The sequence below is a fragment of the Sabethes cyaneus genome, chromosome 2 (genome assembly GCF_943734655.1).
Source record: "Sabethes cyaneus chromosome 2, idSabCyanKW18_F2, whole genome shotgun sequence".
Classification (NCBI taxonomy): Eukaryota; Metazoa; Arthropoda; class Insecta; order Diptera; family Culicidae; genus Sabethes; species Sabethes cyaneus.
Genome location: NC_071354.1, coordinates 134,974,522 through 134,993,019, shown reverse-complemented (window position 1 = coordinate 134,993,019; position 18,498 = coordinate 134,974,522). Strand labels below are relative to the sequence as shown.

At 39.9% G+C, this 18,498-nt stretch overlaps 3 protein-coding genes across 3 annotated transcripts; 2 read left to right on the top strand and 1 right to left on the bottom strand.

The window, feature by feature from the left end:
• The first annotated feature begins 4,868 nt into the window (after positions 1 to 4,868).
• On the top strand, positions 4,869 to 10,539 carry LOC128736883 (uncharacterized). Its single transcript, XM_053831383.1, has 3 exons — positions 4,869 to 4,951; positions 9,249 to 9,559; positions 9,630 to 10,539. Exons 1-3 carry the CDS (start codon positions 4,941 to 4,943, stop codon positions 10,067 to 10,069), a joined length of 762 nt encoding a protein of 253 aa, XP_053687358.1. The 5' UTR covers positions 4,869 to 4,940; the 3' UTR covers positions 10,070 to 10,539.
• A 254-nt stretch (positions 10,540 to 10,793) lies between these two features.
• LOC128736981 (DNA replication licensing factor MCM4) lies at positions 10,794 to 13,981 on the bottom strand. The gene is made up of 6 exons (XM_053831505.1): positions 13,909 to 13,981; positions 12,811 to 13,854; positions 11,989 to 12,589; positions 11,561 to 11,927; positions 11,049 to 11,501; positions 10,794 to 10,992 (listed from the first exon to the last, which is right to left on the bottom strand). The coding sequence occupies exons 1-6, from the start codon at positions 13,979 to 13,981 to the stop codon at positions 10,897 to 10,899; spliced, it is 2,634 nt and encodes an 877-aa protein (XP_053687480.1). The 3' UTR covers positions 10,794 to 10,896.
• Positions 13,982 to 15,187: 1,206 nt separating this feature from the next.
• On the top strand, positions 15,188 to 18,484 carry LOC128737778 (origin recognition complex subunit 1). The gene is made up of 3 exons (XM_053832485.1): positions 15,188 to 15,300; positions 15,542 to 17,843; positions 18,242 to 18,484. The coding sequence occupies exons 1-3, from the start codon at positions 15,188 to 15,190 to the stop codon at positions 18,482 to 18,484; spliced, it is 2,658 nt and encodes an 885-aa protein (XP_053688460.1).
• Positions 18,485 to 18,498: the final 14 nt, after the last annotated feature.

Below are 18,498 nucleotides of genomic sequence, written 5' to 3'. Positions count from 1 at the left end.
TTCCGATCGAGGAGCTGTCAAGTGGCTTACAGCAACTTGTACAAGAAATAAAATCATTCAAAACAGTGATAGTCGGAGGCGACTTCAATGGCCACAACGAAATATGGGGATGCGAAAAAACCAACAAGAGAGGAAAAATAATACAAGAAACATTTGCTAATACAAACCTAATCATACTAAATAATGGAGAAAAAACCTATATACCAATATCGCTAACACAACAACCGAGTGCGATTGATCTTACACTGTGCAGTGTAGACGTTTATATAGATGCAGAATGGAAAGTTTTAAACCACACGATAGGAGGATCAGGCCACTTAGTAATTGAGATCAATTTGAAAAGTTTAACGCAAAAGCCAGATAGAATAAGACTAAACCACAAAAATATTTTCAAAGATATTGAGGCCATTGACCACAAAGAATTCAACTCTATAGACGATCTTGGAACGATAATCAATTCAGTGATACATCAAAACAAAATAAAAAATAATTTTACACCTAAATACTACTGGAATGACAAGCTTACCGAATTGAATGAAAATAAAAAAACAGCCCGTAAAAACTTCAATCGACTCTCCAATGTTATAAAATCTAAAATACAGATATGAGAACAAACAGAAAAATAATGTAGTAATCTCTACACCGGAGAATGCTCGCTTGTTTATTAAAGAAAGTCTAGGAGTTGATGGACAACAAGATATACCACTGAGCGAAACAAACATCGAAACGCCAACTAGGCGACTCTTGTCACTGGGACATTGGAATGAAATATTAATTAGAAAAAAGAAACATTCAGCCCCAGGCACGGATAAAATAACATGCACGATGCTAAGGCAACTGAACACAAAGACAAAACAAAAAGTCATCGAAGAGCTTAATAATATTTTCAACTTGGGTAAACTGCCTGAACACCTGAAAGAAGTTAAGTTATTACCAGTACTAAAAACGGGGAAAGACCCAGAAGACATCTAATCGTACCACCCTATAACAATGCTTCCAACCCTCGTCAAAGTAATCAATAGTGGAGTACTGAGGATAGTAAACGATTACCTCATAGAACACGAAGTGATACCAGAACTTTCCTTTGGGTTTCAACATGAAAAGTCAACAGAAGACTGTCTCGAGTACGCCACAAACTTCATTATGCAAGGAAAAAGAGAAGGCAAAGTCAGTGTTGGGATTTTCTTTGATTTCTCCAACGCATTCAACACGGTAAATGTCGAAAAATTGATTTCAATTATGGAAGAAATGGAATTTCCAGAAGACATCCGCAGATGGATCAAAAACTTCTTGACTAACAGAAAACTAATAATACAAACAGAAAAAGGACCAGTATCTACAATCATTTCTGTAGGACTACCGCAAGGTGATGTCCTATCCCCGACACTCTTTAACATTTACACAGCAGGACTACACCATAGAACAGACAACACGAAGGACATGACTACTCTACAATTCGCAGATGATTTTCTTAAAATCTTAAAATTGTACGTGCAAAAACTAAAACAGAGGCAATTGAAAAAGCGCAACTCGAGATACAACAATTTGCACAAATGTCTACTCTATCCAGCTTTTTACGAGCCATAATGGCGGACGTGTTCGTGATATTTGAACAGCATTTTTGACATTTCCCTAATACATCGCACGTTTTCTTTCAGCGCGTTCACGGTAAAACTAAAGGAATGTACGGAAAGAACATGTGCGATGTATTAGGGAAATGTCAAAAATGCTGTTCAAATATTACGAACACGGTCCGCCATTATGGCTCGTAAAAAGCTGGATTAAACTTAAAGCTCAACGAATCCAAAACTAAAGCGATAATCTTCAACAATGTTAATGAAGAGCTGGATCTCAAAATCGGGGATCAAATCATAGAAACAGTAAGATCACACAAATACCTCGGACTATCCAGCTTTTTACGAGCCATAATGGCGGACGTGTTCGTAATATTTGAACAGCATTTTTGACATTTCCCTAATACATCGCACGTTTTCTTTCCACGCGTTCACGGTAAAACTAAAGGAATGTACGGAAATAAAACGTGCGATGTATTAGGAAAATGTCAAAAATGCTGTTCAAGTATTACGAACACGTCCGCCATTATGGCTCGTAAAAAGCTGGATATGTGGACAAAGCACTGAGCTTCGGTGTACATGTAAGGACAATGAAACAGAAAATCGAAGACAGACAAAATATGCTGAAAATAATAAGCAGCATAAAACACGGAGCTACCCCCAAGGTAATGGCACTGTTCCATAAAGCATTGTACGGAAATTATATCCAGCTTTTTACGAGCCATAATGGCGGACGTGTTCGTAATATTTGAACAGCATTTTTGACATTTCCCTAATACATCGCACGTTTTCTTTCCACGCGTTCACGGTAAAACTAAAGGAATGTACGGAAATAAAACGTGCGATGTATTAGGAAAATGTCAAAAATGCTGTTCAAATATTACGAACACGTCCGCCATTATGGCTCGTAAAAAGCTGGATATCCTACGGTTCATCGATATATGGGAGAATACCTAAAACATACAGAAATCAGCTAGAAGTATCCAACAGACAATGCCAAAGAATAGCCACAGGTTGCTCCAAAACTACTCCAGTCAATACATTAGCAGCGTTAAGTAATGAAGTCCCATTGCATATAAAAAGGGAGTACGAAACCAAAAAAAGAATTATCAAACATCTGGTTAATATGGATGCAGTTGGTAAGCAACTTCTCCAAATCGATCGAACAAACAAATTAGACGACCGATTACACTTTCATTGAAAAAGTATTTCTTGAAAACGAGCAATTGCTTAAAGTTTACGTTCGAATTCCGGATGAAAGGAGGGAACACATAGAGATACGTCCTCAGATTAATGGAATGCCAATTAATAAAGAAAAAATGAATGTAACTACAATGTACCGAATAGCGACGGAATTGTTAAATACTGAATATTGCAGCTTGCAAGAAAAATCCTCACATCGCGGTTATCTTGATTGTTGAATCAAATCAGGAAAAGATCACCGCAGAACTAATTTCAGTAATTATATACATGAAAATTTAGTACATCAATTGTTTTTCGTCAAAACCATACTACAAAACTGTTATTTTGTAAAATTGCAAACTATAAAACCTAAATTTTAATATTGCGTTTATCTCGCGGTTATCTCCTGAGCGCGTTACCACCGCCGCTGCATGAGGATTTTTCATAACCGCCGCAATATTATGGATGGAGACAGGTCTATCCAGCTTTTTACGAGCCATAATGGCGGACGTGTTCGTAATATTTGAACAGCATTTTTGACATTTCCCTAATACATCGCACGTTTTCTTTCCACGCGTTCACGGTAAAACTAAAGGAATGTACGGAAATAAAACGTGCGATGTATTAGGAAAATGTCAAAAATGCTGTTCAAATATTACGAACACGTCCGCCATTATGGCTCGTAAAAAGCTGGATACCGATGCCTCCAAAACGGCAGATGCATGCGGACTTGGAGTCTACGAGGATCAACTCAAACTGAAGATCAGCCTAAAACTTGTTGAGCACTGCTCAATTATGACAGCAGAATTACTGGCGATCTGGACTGCTGCGACGGAAATCGCGAACATGGATCAAAGGGAAACAGTGATTCTAACGGATTCACAAGCAGCTTGTTGGTATTTAAGCAGAGGTGGGCACCGCTAATCAGCTAACCGCTAACATTTTAGCTAGCGAGTAGCACGTTCGCTAGGTTTTGAATGTGCTAGCGCTTCTATTATCTTCCGATAAACATAAGTACTACTAAATAAACTACCAGCCACTAATTTTTGAAAATAATTTTTGGAAATAGTTCAACTAGCCATGAATGAACTATATTTGCTCGCGTCGCGAACAGCAACGAGCAATTTTATCAATTTGTAAGAAACCACACACTTATTTTTATTATTATTTTCAAAAATTAGCGGCTAGTAGTTTATTTAGTGGCACTTTAACTTATTGGAAGCTAATGAAAGCGCTAACAGATTTGAAACCTAGCGAACGCACTACTCGCTGGCTAAAAGGTTAGCGGTTAGCTGATTAGCGGTGCCCACCTCTGTATTTAAGAAAGTACAATGACCGATACAGAATTGACGAACTTACAGCAGAGATAGGTGACATGCTGGTGAGGACAGGAACTATTGTCCAATGGATTCCGGCACACGTCGGTTTACCTGGAAACGAAAAAGCCGATGCTTTGGCCAAAAGTGGAACATCAGCAGTAGTCTCGAAAACAAGCTCCTAACTTGTGACGTAAAAAACAGAATATCGAGAGAAATGGAAATAAGTTCCGATGAGTGGTATAGAGAACTAGCAATTGAACAGAGCAAAGGCCGTAAATTTTTCGAATTAGTTGATCACCTTCCAAATCGCCCGTGGTACTGGAAAACAAAATTCAACGGAGAAGAAGTCAGGCTATTAAAACGAATACTGGCAGGTCACGACTACTCTAACTATTGGCTAGCCAAAATGAAAGTAAAAGACACTGAAAACTGCGAGTTATGCGGAACGAAAGACACAACGGAACACATGCTGCTGAAGTGCATAAAATATCTCCACATCCACATAAGAAATCACTTCGATTAGGAACACTACAACAAAATACAGGACATAATAGGCAATTTTAGTGATGATAATCTTCAAAACATAATACGGTTTGTAAGAATGGCAAGAATAAAAGTGTAACGCCCAGTCGTTACTAAACGAGCAGTGGCGGAAATGAAGTACACAGCTAAACTTCAAGCCAAAATCGCTAGAGGAAAAAAAATGACAGTGACTATATACATGTATATATACATGTATAAAGCTTTTCACACTAACCCTAATGTGACTTCTGGGGGGCACACATTGCATTAGGCCAGCTCAAGTTAAAATGTAAACATTGAATAAAAGAGTGCTGAATTTTGTCACTACTTTTTACCATTTTTTATGTACGAACAGTGAGTAAAATAATATTGTTTATGTTTAATTGGTTAAATCTTTAAGTCAGAATATAAAAAAGCCATTTTACTTCGTAAAACTTGAGCGATATGTAGACGCGGTGTTCGTGGAGATCATCGACCAATTTTTATAATATTTCTTATAATACTTAGAATCTAGCATACTCTAACTACTGAAAAGTTGCAGTGAAAAAGTTATTGCTGCCACATGTAAACTTGCTGCTTCCAATCTGAATATTGTCAAGGCAATTGCAATATGAAGTTTGAACCAAGGTTTGAACTATTTTGATAATATATAGTACTTACTTACTTACTTACTTTAGTGGCAACGGTCCGTTACCGATCCTGCGCCGAACGAATTATAGTCCTCCAGTACCGTCGGTCCTGGGCTGCCGTTCTCCAATCCCCACGAACACCAGCTGAACGTGCATCGTCTTCGACAGCACACACCCACCGGGTGCGGGGTCTGCCTCGGAGTCTACGGCCTCTTCCTGGTTCTCTGCTGAAAATAGTTTTGGCTACTCTTTCATCGGGCATTCTGGCCACGTGTCCAGCCCACCGCAGCCTGCCACATTGTACTACCTTCACTATATCAGCATATTTGTATACTTGGTACAGCTCGTGATTCATGCGTCTGCGCCACACTCCATTTTCCATTTTGCCACCAAGTATAGATCGCAGAATTTTACGCTCAAAAACCCCAAGCACTCGCCGATCAGCTTCCTTTAGCGTCCATGATTCGTGTCCGTAAAGGGCCACCGGGAGGATTAGTGTTCTGTAGAGCGCCAGTTTTGTGCGAATTTGCAAACTACGGGACTTCAGCTGGCTACGTAATCCGTAGAAAGCCCGATTCGCGGCTGCAACTCGTCGTTTCACTTCGCGGCTTACATCGTTGTCACATGTCACGAGTGTACCAAGGTATATAAATTCCTCCACTACTTCATATCGTTCCCCATCTAACTCCACCTCGGCACCAACACCACTTGAGCTCCCACGTTCCCTACCAGCAACCATGTACTTCGTTTTGGCGGTATTAATGGTAAGTCCCAATCTCGCTGCTTCCCTTTTAAAGGGCCTAAAGGCCTCTTCTACTGCTCTACGGTTGATTCCGATGATATCGACGTCATCCGCAAAACCAAGAAGCATGTGAGATTTCGTGATGATAGTTCCATTCCTTTCCACGTTTGCTCTTCGTAATGCACCTTCCAAGGCAATGTTGAATAGCAGGTTAGAGAGTGCGTCCCCTTGCTTCAGTCCATCCAACGTCACGAAAGCAGCTGAGGTCTCACCCGCTATTCTAACGCATGATTTGGATCCATCCAGCGTCGCACGAATCAGCGTAACTAGTTTCGTCGGAAAACCATGTTCTAGCATTATCTGCCACAGCTCATTTCGTTTAACTGAATCGTACGCCGCTTTAAAATCCACAAACAGATGGTGTGTCTGCAAGTTGTACTCCCGGAACTTGTCTAGCAACTGGCGCAGGGTAAACATCTGATCCGTCGTGGAGCGACCCTCACGAAAACCCGCTTGGTACTCGCCGACGAAGGACTCCGCTAACGGTCTCAGTCTGCAGAACAGGATACGGGAAAGCACCTTGTAGGCAGAATTGAGCAATGTAATTCCTCGATAGTTTTTACACTCCATTCGATGTCCCTTTTTGAAAATTGGGCAAATGAGGCCATCCAACCACTCCTCCGGCATTTGTTCTTCCTCCCAGATCCTGACAATGATCCGGTGGATTGCTTCGTACAGCCGCTCGCTCCCCGCTTTTAGAAGTTCAGCCGGGATACCGTCCTTCCCAGCAGCCTTACCGTTTTTCAGCTCACTGATTGCCTTCTTAACCTCTTCCTGTGTTGGTGGCTCCACAGCTTGACCATCGCTTACAATTTCTATCCTGTCCCTGCTGATCTCCTCATTTACCTCTCCATTCAATAGTGTCTGGAAGTGCTCCTTCCACCTGGCTGCTACCGCCGTTTTGTCGGTAAGCAGGTTGCCAGCACTATCATTGCACATCACAGGCATGGCAAAATTCCTGCTTCTCACCGTTTTATAGAAACTCCGTGTGTCGTTGCTGGCGTATCGCTCCTCTGCGCCGGCAAGCACGTGCTCCTCGTACTCGCGTTTCTTTAGACGATGGATTCTTTTTTCCGCAGCTCTAGTCTCTCTGTATCTCTCTCTGTTTTGACGCGTTGCCGCAGTGAGCATGCGACTCCTGGCCTGGTTCTTTTCGTCTGTCACTCTCTGGCATTCGGCATCAAACCAGCTGTTACGCTGTCTTCCACGCGTCGTGCCTACCACCTCTCTCGCTGTTGTTTGGATGGCACCATGGATGTTCCTCCACAGCCCATTTATATCTTCTTCTTCTACCTGCTGTTCTGCGATTCGCTGGTCAAGCTTCCTGGCGTACTCCACTGCAACGCCGTCTGCCGTTAACCGCTGGATGTTGAAACGCAGCGTCCTTTCAGTGCGAGCTTTCGCCGTGTTCGACAGCCTTGCGCGAATCTTACTCACTACGAGATAGTGGTCAGAGTCGATATTTGGCCCACGAAAAGACCGTACATCGATAACATCCGAAAAGTGTCGACCGTCAATCAAGACATGATCGATCTGAGAGCTAGAGTCTCCATTTGGATGCCTCCAGGTTTGTTTCCGAATATTCAAACGTGGAAAGTAGGTGCTACAGATGGCCATCCCTCTGGCCGCGGCAAAATTTATGAGCCTCAGACCGTTATCATTGGTCGACAGATGCAGGCTATGTCTTCCAATAACTGGACGGAAGAATTCCTCCCTCCCGATCTGCGCGTTTGCATCTCCGATGATGATTTTCACGTCGTGTTTTGGGCACTCTCCATAGGTCCTCTCAAGCTTGTCGTAAAACTCGTCTTTAGCATCATCGGATTTATCATTTGTCGGTGCGTATAAGTTGATTAGGCTATAGTTGAAGAATTTGCCCTTAATCCTCAACACGCATATACGGTCATCTACGGGCCTCCACCGGATAACTCGTTGCTTTTGTTTTCCCAACACTACGAAACCGACTCCATGTTCAGCTTTCTTACCGCCACTGTAGTAGATGTGGTACTTAAAAGAAGTGCCTGAAATAGGGTCTACTGCACGGAACTCCCTTTCTCCGGAATTTGGCCACCGAACTTCCTGAATAGCAGCGATCTCCACTCCGAGTTGATGCAGCTCTCGAGCAAGCAAGCCAGCCCGTGCCGGTTCATGGAGAGTTCGGACATTCCAGGTACCAAGTTTCCAATCGTTATCCCTTAATCGTTTCCTTGTCCCTTGCCGTGTCCTATACCGATTGTTCCGTCCTGAATTTCTTTGTTCGTTGTTCGTGGTATTTGAGTTTTCGGTATACTACCTCACCGGGGTCGCGATACCTACATCCCGCTGATGGGTCTGCCATCTTAGGTATAGCTTGCGGGATACAGCATTTCATATTCAGCCGCCCGTTACGAGACAGACGCTGTGTGAGCCGCCCCTCACCTGGAGAACAGGCGCTCTAGTTCGCACCTCCTAGCTTAGCTGCTTCAGTAAGTACATGAAGCATTTCCGGGTAAGGCCATCGACCGTCATCATTTGACTTAGATCTGCGTGGAGGCGCCAGGTGGGAGCTTGAGAGAGCCAGAGCTATGTTTGACGCTCCTTCCAGGTAACTCTCTCCATTTCATACCCTTGATAATATATAGACCTCTCGTTAAATCTTAAATTCTTGAAAACGTCTAGTCTACAAGAGTAGTTAAACATTACCTAACTATTCTACTGACATTACTTATATTTAAATATAGTACTTTAGAAAAATTTAGAAATTTGCCGCCTTCAATCTTTGATAGTAATTATTAAATTGTTTATACCTTCAATATTTTGCAAGCTTAAGGACTTATGTAAATGATTTTCGTGCATAAAAATTGGTTCGATACTTACCGATATCAAATTAGACAACGTTTTTCGGCAAAAAATACTTTTAATACAGTTGACAGGAAGCAAGACTTTTCCAAAACTTTTCTAAAGCAAACCAAAACATTGTACATCATTCAAACTTATCGCTATGCTGTTTCTGAGTATCTTAAACGAAATACCTATTTAAAAAAAATTAAAATAAATCTTATTCAACACCTTTCCCATTCATTTTTGCCTGGCTGTAAGGCCATGTGTGCCCCCCAGATCACTAATACTTTTACACATAGGCAAAAGCCCTATAGTCACTCTAATGACAGTATCCAAAACAAACTTTATTGCTATATATAATAACTATACAATAACTTTTTCTTTAATTTCGAAAATCGAGCTTCATGGCCTCTGCAATGCGATATTTTGTTGGGCGAGGAAATCGAATTCGGACCGGCTACATAAAACGTTTCTTCCATGATGAATTTACTCAGCCAGAACGAATTGCAGGACATAAACAAACTGAAAAGAACCGTACATTAGAATTGCCCTCGGCAGGTTCTATCGCAAACAAATATCAAATATTTCGTGATATAGATGCTACTGTTATTCTGGATATTGAAGAAGAGCGTCAAAGAAAAATGCCAGTGAAAGACAGTAATGAATCAGTTCATAAACTTCCCGGCGTGTATAGTGAGCTCAATCTGAATCGTAAGTTCCAAATTAATAAAATCTAAATTTTTAACTAAATTTATGTATCTAAATTGCTTAATCAATACAGGAGGGCAGACAGAAGTGTACGACATAGAGGATTTGATTACAGTTCTCCGATTAAATAATGCAGGAAATATATTTGTGTGCAGCGTCCCGAAGGAGATCAAGTACGTCGACTATATCTGTGTAGTGACAGGAATGAGCTTCCGGCATATGCGAGGGATTGTTGAATTTGTTCGTAAGGTATACAAAATGAAACGTAAACCGGATGAAATTATACCCAAAATTGAAGGTGAAAACAGTGCCGATTGGATGGCGATAGATTTGGGCAATATTGTGTTGCATGTATTTTCGGAAAAGGCTCGTGAGCAGTACAATCTGGAATCTCTGTGGGCTCTAGGACCAGAATATGACAGTAACTGCAATGAACCAGAAGAATCGCTAAATGAGCTAATTGAACGACACACTATATATTTGGATGATTTAAAACCGCTGAAAGTTACCTGAAGAGAGCAGTACAATCGCAAGAACAAGACTTCCATTAATGAGTTCGTCGAGTAGTCAAAGTTTAAATATATTGGAATTCTGACCTAATAAAACTACAGCATTTTAAGCACTTTTAAAACTTATAAATGAAAGACTACCGTTCTAAAAACAAAGCCATATGTATGTATATGGAAAGCTACCATTAGTTCAAAATCTTGTGTGTCGACATCAGTATATCCAAATATTAAATTAACTTCACACATCTGTTGTAGAAGCGCAAGAAAAGATTGGGCGGGTCCACAAGCAAGCGAAACACTTGTGCGCATTGCGAGATTATGAAATTACCTTCCAGTATTAGGATCTCTCCAAGTTATAGTAAATTCCGCCGAACTAGCTTTAACGATATGACGATTTGTTTGTTAAATGTGTGCGACTTAATCCTTGTATCAGACCATTATCAGGTGTTTCTGGCAAACAAGCCGCCTAAAAATTCTATTCTGTATGAGATGTCCATATATACGGAAAACAATTGACAAAATTGTGCCACTTGTTATTTAATGAATAAAACAATTTTTATTATGTTTGGTGAGCAAAACGAAAAACGAAATATTTTGCATTTGCAATCACGCACATGTCGATGTGCCATGTCGCAATGAGATTTTGTGTTGGTGTGTGAGACTTAAAAATCTCTTTTACTTGATTTGTAATCACAAATTAATTGGACCCTTTTAAATATGGTGTATTGAATTATTAATTTTATTGTATTATTAGGTTTTATGCTTGGACGTACCTAAGATGATGCACACTTTGCAATAACAAACTATGGTACTATTAAAAAACTGATCGTTCTAGCATATCCTAATCGTATTGTTGCCGACGATAACGATGACACCTTCGTCTTGCAACTCCTTCAATGCATCTTCAAACTGTTCCTTTGTCACCAGCTAGAAAATGGAGCAATAAAGCATAACTTCCAACTATTTAACAGTTAACTACTCACCACCTGAGATGCTTCTTTAATTTCCCCAAACAGCTTCTGGTACGGTAGTGTCGAAATTTTACCCTTGGCTTTAAGATTGTCCTTAATACTATTTACCAACTCAGCACGTTTCTTTCTTGCAGCACTAGACAATCCAGTAGTTAAAATTCCGACATCTATTTTACCCGACAAAGGATCAGTGGCAGATTGCTTCAATGCTTCCCGATGCAATCGCCAAGCTTCTTCGACATCGACAATTTCAACGGTTTCACTGAGTCGTACTTTAGCATGTGCTTCTGCGAGTCGAATCAAACTCTCAAGTTGCCTAGGGTATGCCGAAATTTGACCTCGTCCCGCACCGACTTTGCGCATATCAACATACGCCTGAATCAATCGCTGTTGAGCTTCTTCCGACAAAACTGGATTAATATGTTCCTTTGCATAAGCCATGTAATCACGAAGAACGCTCATATCCTGACAAATATCATATATTTGATACTGTTACGAATAAAAATCATAATTTAAATACTCACAAATAAATTGTCTTCATTATCTTCGCGCGTTGCATAATATAAAGAAACTAGATGTGCAGCAAGCCGACGATCAAAAAGCTCGTCTTGTGGATCCAGAATCAGAAAAATTAGATCGAACCGAGACATCAACGTGTGAGGTAACTGAACATTATCGATGATAGTTTTATTTTTATTCCATTGTGATTCAGAAGGATTAGCAGCTGCAAGAATTGAAGTACGCGCATTTAATTGACAAATTATTCCAGCTTTCGCAATACTGAGTGTCTGCTGTTCCATAACTTCGTGGAGTACGCTTCTGGTAGAATCATTCATCTTGTCAAATTCATCTATACAACATACACCGTTATCCGCCAGAACCAAAGCACCACTGAGAAAAGGAATAAAGATTATAAAAAAAATTGTAAACAACATCCTGTACCAGAGCTTACGTTTGCAAAACAAGTTGCCTCGTCTCCGGATCTTTCGTAACGTAGGCAGTCAAACCGACGGCCGATGAACCCTTGCCCGAAGTATACTGTGCTCTTGGAACTAAATGATACACGTATTGTAACAACTGAGATTTTGAAGTACCCGGATCGCCACAAAGTAAAATGTGTATTTCCGCTCGAAAGTTTTGTCTGCCAGATGTAGCTTGCTTCTTTTTTGAACCACCAAACAATTGAAGTAAAATACCTTTCTTTATATCTGTGTTTTCATATATGGATGGTGCAATAGTTCTGACTAGCCGGTCGTAAACATCGGGTTTTTGTGACAATTTTTTCAAAAGTTCTACTCGTTCAGGTGGAAACATATGATCCTTTCCATCTTCCTGCTCGTACAACCTTTTGTCATCAACCTTTCGGAAATGAACCACGTCAATATGTGTTTTATACACAGATTTGACATTACGCTGGCGTGGATTTTCTTGGATCGGCATAGCTTTATATATGCCTGTTACAGTTACTCGATCACCTGGCTGAACCTTGTCTACCAAATCATCATGAGCCAGAAGTAATACGTTGTGTGGGGTCTGTCCAGCGGCCATATCATCTAATAATAAAAGTTATAAACATTCACTTACAGCACATTTTTAAAGTTTAAACCCGTAGTAAAACCAGAGAATAACGGATTACAATTATAAATTCTGTTTCCCTAAACCCACACTGGTTTTATGTACCTCCTGGTTTTTCTATCACAAAGGCTAATATTCTTATACCTATCTATTTTTAATGCTTGCGTATTATTTTCAGTAGGATCAATTTTACACCTACCTGGCGCTTCCTGGAGCTTCACCATTTGCCTATCAGCAAACTGTGATCGATTGTGAATTAGCTGGAAACAATGATTGGTATTACAGTGCGAACATAACGTAGGCTCCGAAATCCTTCCCCGTTCTAATTCGACAACAGTACTGAAATCGCAGACCATACATTTGAAAAAAGCCTCTCTCATTTCAGGCATGATATTAGATGTTCGGATGACCATTCCGCTAATGGTAATCAATTGATCAATATCTTCCGGATTCAGTGCCCGCATATTTCGTGTTTTTTCCGCATTAAAAGGCCGGACTTGTATTTGGTGCTCCAATATAGCAGCAGGGTAACGCTCAAAAAACATCTCATTTATAGCTACATCAAAAGTTGGAATAACATCCTGGGGATAGCAAATTAGTTGCCGATAAAGAGTCTCGTCAAAAGTTTTTAGATGGGTGCAGTTCACATTCAAAAAGGGCTCCTCAAGTGTATGTATATCCTCCAACTTTTGCATATACAATGGGTCATTCAAATTCATTCCTTCCGAAATCTCGTCTTGGGCTGCATCCGGATCAATGTATCGCATAATGAAATCTTTGAATTTTTTTAAACATTCAGATACGACAATGTTAGTTCCCCAAACAACCAGTCTCGGTTGACTCGCGGTAGCAGAGTCTGTTTCTGAAGGTTGGCTGCCCTCCTGTATGGGTTCTAGTGGATCAGATGCAACGTTAACTTGACGTACGCGCCGATCGGTTCGAATATCTGGACGCTGTCTCGCAGGAGTTCCTCGAATACCCGATCTAGGAGTACGGATCGTACTCGCCGAGCTGGGCGTTCCATAGTTTAATGGAGAGCTTAAATCAATCTCACTCATTCCAACTGCGCCAGTACCACCGGCAGCAACATACGGACTAGTTGGTGGTGCCATTACTCCCACTCCCGACACGCCCACGGCTGGTGATGTTGGTACAGTAACATTATCCGAATTTTCACCCAAATTAGCTTCCTGTGGTCGACTACCCATCCGAAGAGGCGTTTCCGTCTCATTATTGCTGGTTGCTAAATAAAGAATTTTTATTTTCTACTTGCAGAATAATTTTTTTTAAATCCTACTCTGTTTTGACGGGGTGTTTTGAGAACCAGTCTCCTGGCGTTGACTACCGCTGGATCTTGCTGGGCTCGACATTATTAAAATATTAACAAGGATAAACTTGACCAAATTCGCGAATAAACTTTGTTCGATCTTCTTTCTTACAATCCAACAAAAAATGTTAAACAACACGCTTTATAAATTAGATGCAACACACAGAAGCTTCAAACAATCCGTTTGCGCGCGTATTTGGTTTCGCTTTGTAAAACAGGGCTGCCAGATAAAAGCGTTTGTTAAAGAGATTAGAAATATAATTATAGGCTGGCGGATACCAAACCAAGAGTGACTATACCACAGAGAACAGACATTCATCTTAATCTCACGGGATGTGTAAAAGCAACCCCATCGGCAGACAACCATGTTTTCGCCGCCAACATCTCGTGTGTGCGAAAATGAGATAGCATGTCAACACTGCGTTTCACTCAACTGCCAGCAGTCTGATTTGGGCCCGCTGTCAAATTTTGAGCCCCGGACATGCTGTCGCTGATGTTTACTGCAGTTCGATATAGAGATGTCGATGGGTTGGTAAAAGCTCTATCGCCATTTTAAAAGTATGTGGTAATGCTCCCGTTAGGCGGCGCTCGCATCACAAACAGGAAGGGATTTTTCATCAATGCATATTATAACCAATTTTTGCTGGACCAGCATAGGAAAATCAACCCTCACTCGGTTTGTTTACGCTTGCGACATTCGCCCTTTTGTTAATTCTATCTACAAGTGTGTTCAAAATCCAACTGTCAATGCAAAGAGCAATATTCAAAATTGCCTTTATTTTAAGTAATTGAACAATGAACTCTTAAAGTGGTTCAAAATACCTCCGTTACCCTATTGTGCAACATAATATGAAGATAGAATTAACAAAGGGGCGAATATCGCAAGCGTAAACAAACCGAGTGAAGGTTGATTTTCCCATGCTGGTCCAGCAAAAAATAATCCCCCGTTTTGTTTACATTTGCGACATTCGCCCTTTTGTTAATTCTACCTAGAATATGCAAACGCCTCCAAATAGGTTAAAATCCAACCAACTTAGATAAAAACATTTAAGGGTGTATGCTGTCAACGTCAATTCATGAATATGGTTTGAATCTTCGCTAAGTTATAAAAAGCGCGGTTTTTAGTTGAATGCCACCAAATTAATATCCTATTGAGTGATTCTGATTATTTCGATAATTTTGTAGTTGCTTCCATTGATTGTGAAATATAAAAGTGTAACATAAATCGTTGAACCTCCAAGAAATCAGAATGAGGCGTATTACCAACAATAACGTCAACAAATGTTCCATAAGTTGGGTTGGTAAACAATGTGAACCTCATGTTGAGCGATCTTTTAAAACGAGACCAGCGGTGTTCTACAGGTGAGCACCTAATTTTATTTTTAAAGACTATCATTGTAAATACCTTTTTTCTAATCTTTAAATAGAGTAAGCAAATTAAATTTAGAGGATCAACCAACTACACATTCATTATTTTTGCGTTCCGTAACTAAACCTTAATCAAAAAAGAATGAAAGGGATACAGAAGAATTTTAAATATATGTACTGTCTAGAAGAATGTTGAGATAATTACCTAAAATGTTTATTTTTATTATGATTTCAGTAAATGTTTTTATGGCGCTTTGACTTTGGAAGTCGGAAGCTATGTTCTCGTCTCAAACATGGACAACCCAGAACCGGACTCCGTTTCCGGCAGTGATATAGCTCGGATTGAATATATGTATGAAATACTAGTTGATGATCCGAAGGTCGATGCATGTAGGGCAATCGTGCAGTGGTATTCTCGCCCCGCGTCATTACCAGCAAAAGTAATATCTAACGAAAATTATGCAATCGATTCTAATTTTGAAATAGTTGAGGATTGTCGGTTTAGTCCAGATATTGCAATTGAATCTATTAATGGATTATGCTGTGTTAAAATCGTGGAAACTAAAAGCATTGCCTCGGATGTAATTAAAAATATTACAAGTAAATTCCCGGCTTTTATCGCACGCTACAGATTGTCACACCAACCAGGCAGTAAAAAAATGCATTTGGAACCTTTGAAGGCGGTTCGAAAGGAAACTTTGCCGGACCGACGTAGTTCGATGGTTGATAAATCCCATCATCTAAACATAAAAGATGATATTCCAAATACTCCGAAACGTAAAATAGATAAATTAAAATCTACTGAGCCTAATAGTATAGATCATTTCAGTAATCGTGAAACAGCTGTACCTCAAAAATTGATGGAGCAGAAAAAATGGGTTATTAAAACAATAGTAGATACAAATAATACGTATAAAAGCAAACTTGAGAAAGTCACTGAAGGAATATGTGATGTAGCAATTAGTGACGACGAGAAGATTTCTCCTTCAAAAATTGCCAAGTTGCACAGCGCCAAGCGCAAAACCCAAAGTTTTAGAAAAAACTTGAACGCCAGTTTTCATTGCGATTCGGCCACGTCTTCGGACGCTGAAATACTAAATTATTCTATTGTGAAAGATGATGTAGTCAATACGCCTGAGATAAAGATAAAGTTTCGATTATCGGAAAGTCAAAAAACGGCGGCCGATACATCTACTGGTCGGTCTAGTAGAAAAAGGTCAACTTGTGAAAAAAATGATACAACAGACAACGAAACATCTCCCAGAAAATGTAGGAAGTCTTCTTCAAACGATGGTGAAATTGGAACGACTCCGACTGTACGGCCGAGGCGCAAAAGTATCTTGAAAACACCAAGTTACAAAGCAGTGGATAATGCCGGAACACCTAAACGCAACATACAGCTTTCAAACATTGTGGAAGAATTTTCAAACGGGAGACGAACTTCGAAAAAAGTTGATACAACCCCTACAAAACTTAGTCCAACAGAAAATTCGGAAAAAATGCGCTCTAGAGGACGTAAATCTTTGAATGATACAGACAAAAACACTCCAAAAAGTTCAAGTAAACTGAAATTAATTCGAGCCGGCACTATAAAACCGAATATTCATAGTCGTGATTTGCCAGTTATAGAACCATTAGATGATAATCTGGCAGTTGTGCGAGAAAGATTGCACGTATCAACTGTTCCAGAAAGTCTGCCATGTCGAGAGAAAGAATACGCCGAAATTTATAACTTTTTAGAAGGAAAAATAATTGACAGATGCGGTGGCTGTATGTATATATCAGGTGTTCCAGGTACTGGGAAAACAGCTACAACCACTGCCGTTATACGTGCTCTTCAATTACAGGCTGAAGAAGAAGAAATTCCACAATTTGAATACATAGAAATTAATGGAATGCGATTGACGGAGCCACGTCAAGCATATGTGCATATATATCGTCAACTCACAGGAAAAACATTAGCCTGGGAGCAAGCTTATAATTTACTGGATAAACGTTTCACCACTAAATCTCCACGACGTATCACCACAATTCTTCTGGTTGACGAGCTTGATATTCTTTGTAATAAACGTCAAGATGTTGTATATAATTTGTTGAACTGGCCAACCGCAATAACCGCTCACTTAGTAGTTATAACAATTGCCAACACTATGGATCTTCCAGAGCGTTTACTTATGGGAAAGATTTCATCTCGTTTAGGTCTTACGCGTCTTACTTTTCAACCATATAACTTTCGACAGTTACAGGAAATAGTAATGGCTCGTCTTTTGGGAATGTCATCTTTTGATTCCGATGCAATTCAATTAGTAGCACGAAAGGTGGCTGCCGTTTCGGGTGACGCCCGTCGAGCACTCGATATTTGTCGTCGGGCAACAGAATTTGCCGATGATCATTCAATAAAGAGCAGACAACGTGTCAGCGTTTCAATGATCCATGTACAGCAGGCTCTAGGAGAGATGATTTCTAGTGCCAAAGTGCAAACTATTAAAAGTTGTTCTAGAATGGAGCAGTTATTCCTGCAAGCCGTTACTGCTGAGGTGAGTAAATATATATAATGAAAGGCAACTTTCGTGACGTGCCCTTTTAGGAGGCTATATAAAGCTTAAAATTGCGTTTTGCAATTTAACATTTATCCAATTTTCATCGTTGAACGGAATAAATTTGATAAAACGTACATAATTTATTTACGTGATTTTTATAGGAAAAAAATCAATCTCAGTCGAGTAATACAGTAGCATGTTTGCATCAACAAGATGTCAGACCATGTAATACGTTCAGGGCTCAGCTTAACTATTTGCTTAATTATATTACCCAACAATGATCGTATATACTTCATCTAAGTATTAAATTATGTTATTAAAAAACAAAACCACGAATATTAAGTATTATAGTGATGATAGAGTCAAAAATTATAGCAACTGTTTTTATTTTACAGGTCGCTCGCACAGGAATTGAAGAATGTAGTTTTCTCGGAGTTTACTCGCAATTTGAGTCGTTGGCTGCCTTTGCTGGTGTACCGCTACCTAATCCCGGAAGAGCAATTTCCATTTGCAATCGTTTGGGAATCTGTCGATTGCTAATTTGTGAAAGTTCTCGAAATGATATTTATCAAAAAATACTACTTAATATTAGTTCCGATGACGTACATTATGCACTTCAAGCTAGTAATCTGATTTAAAAAGAAAGATCGAT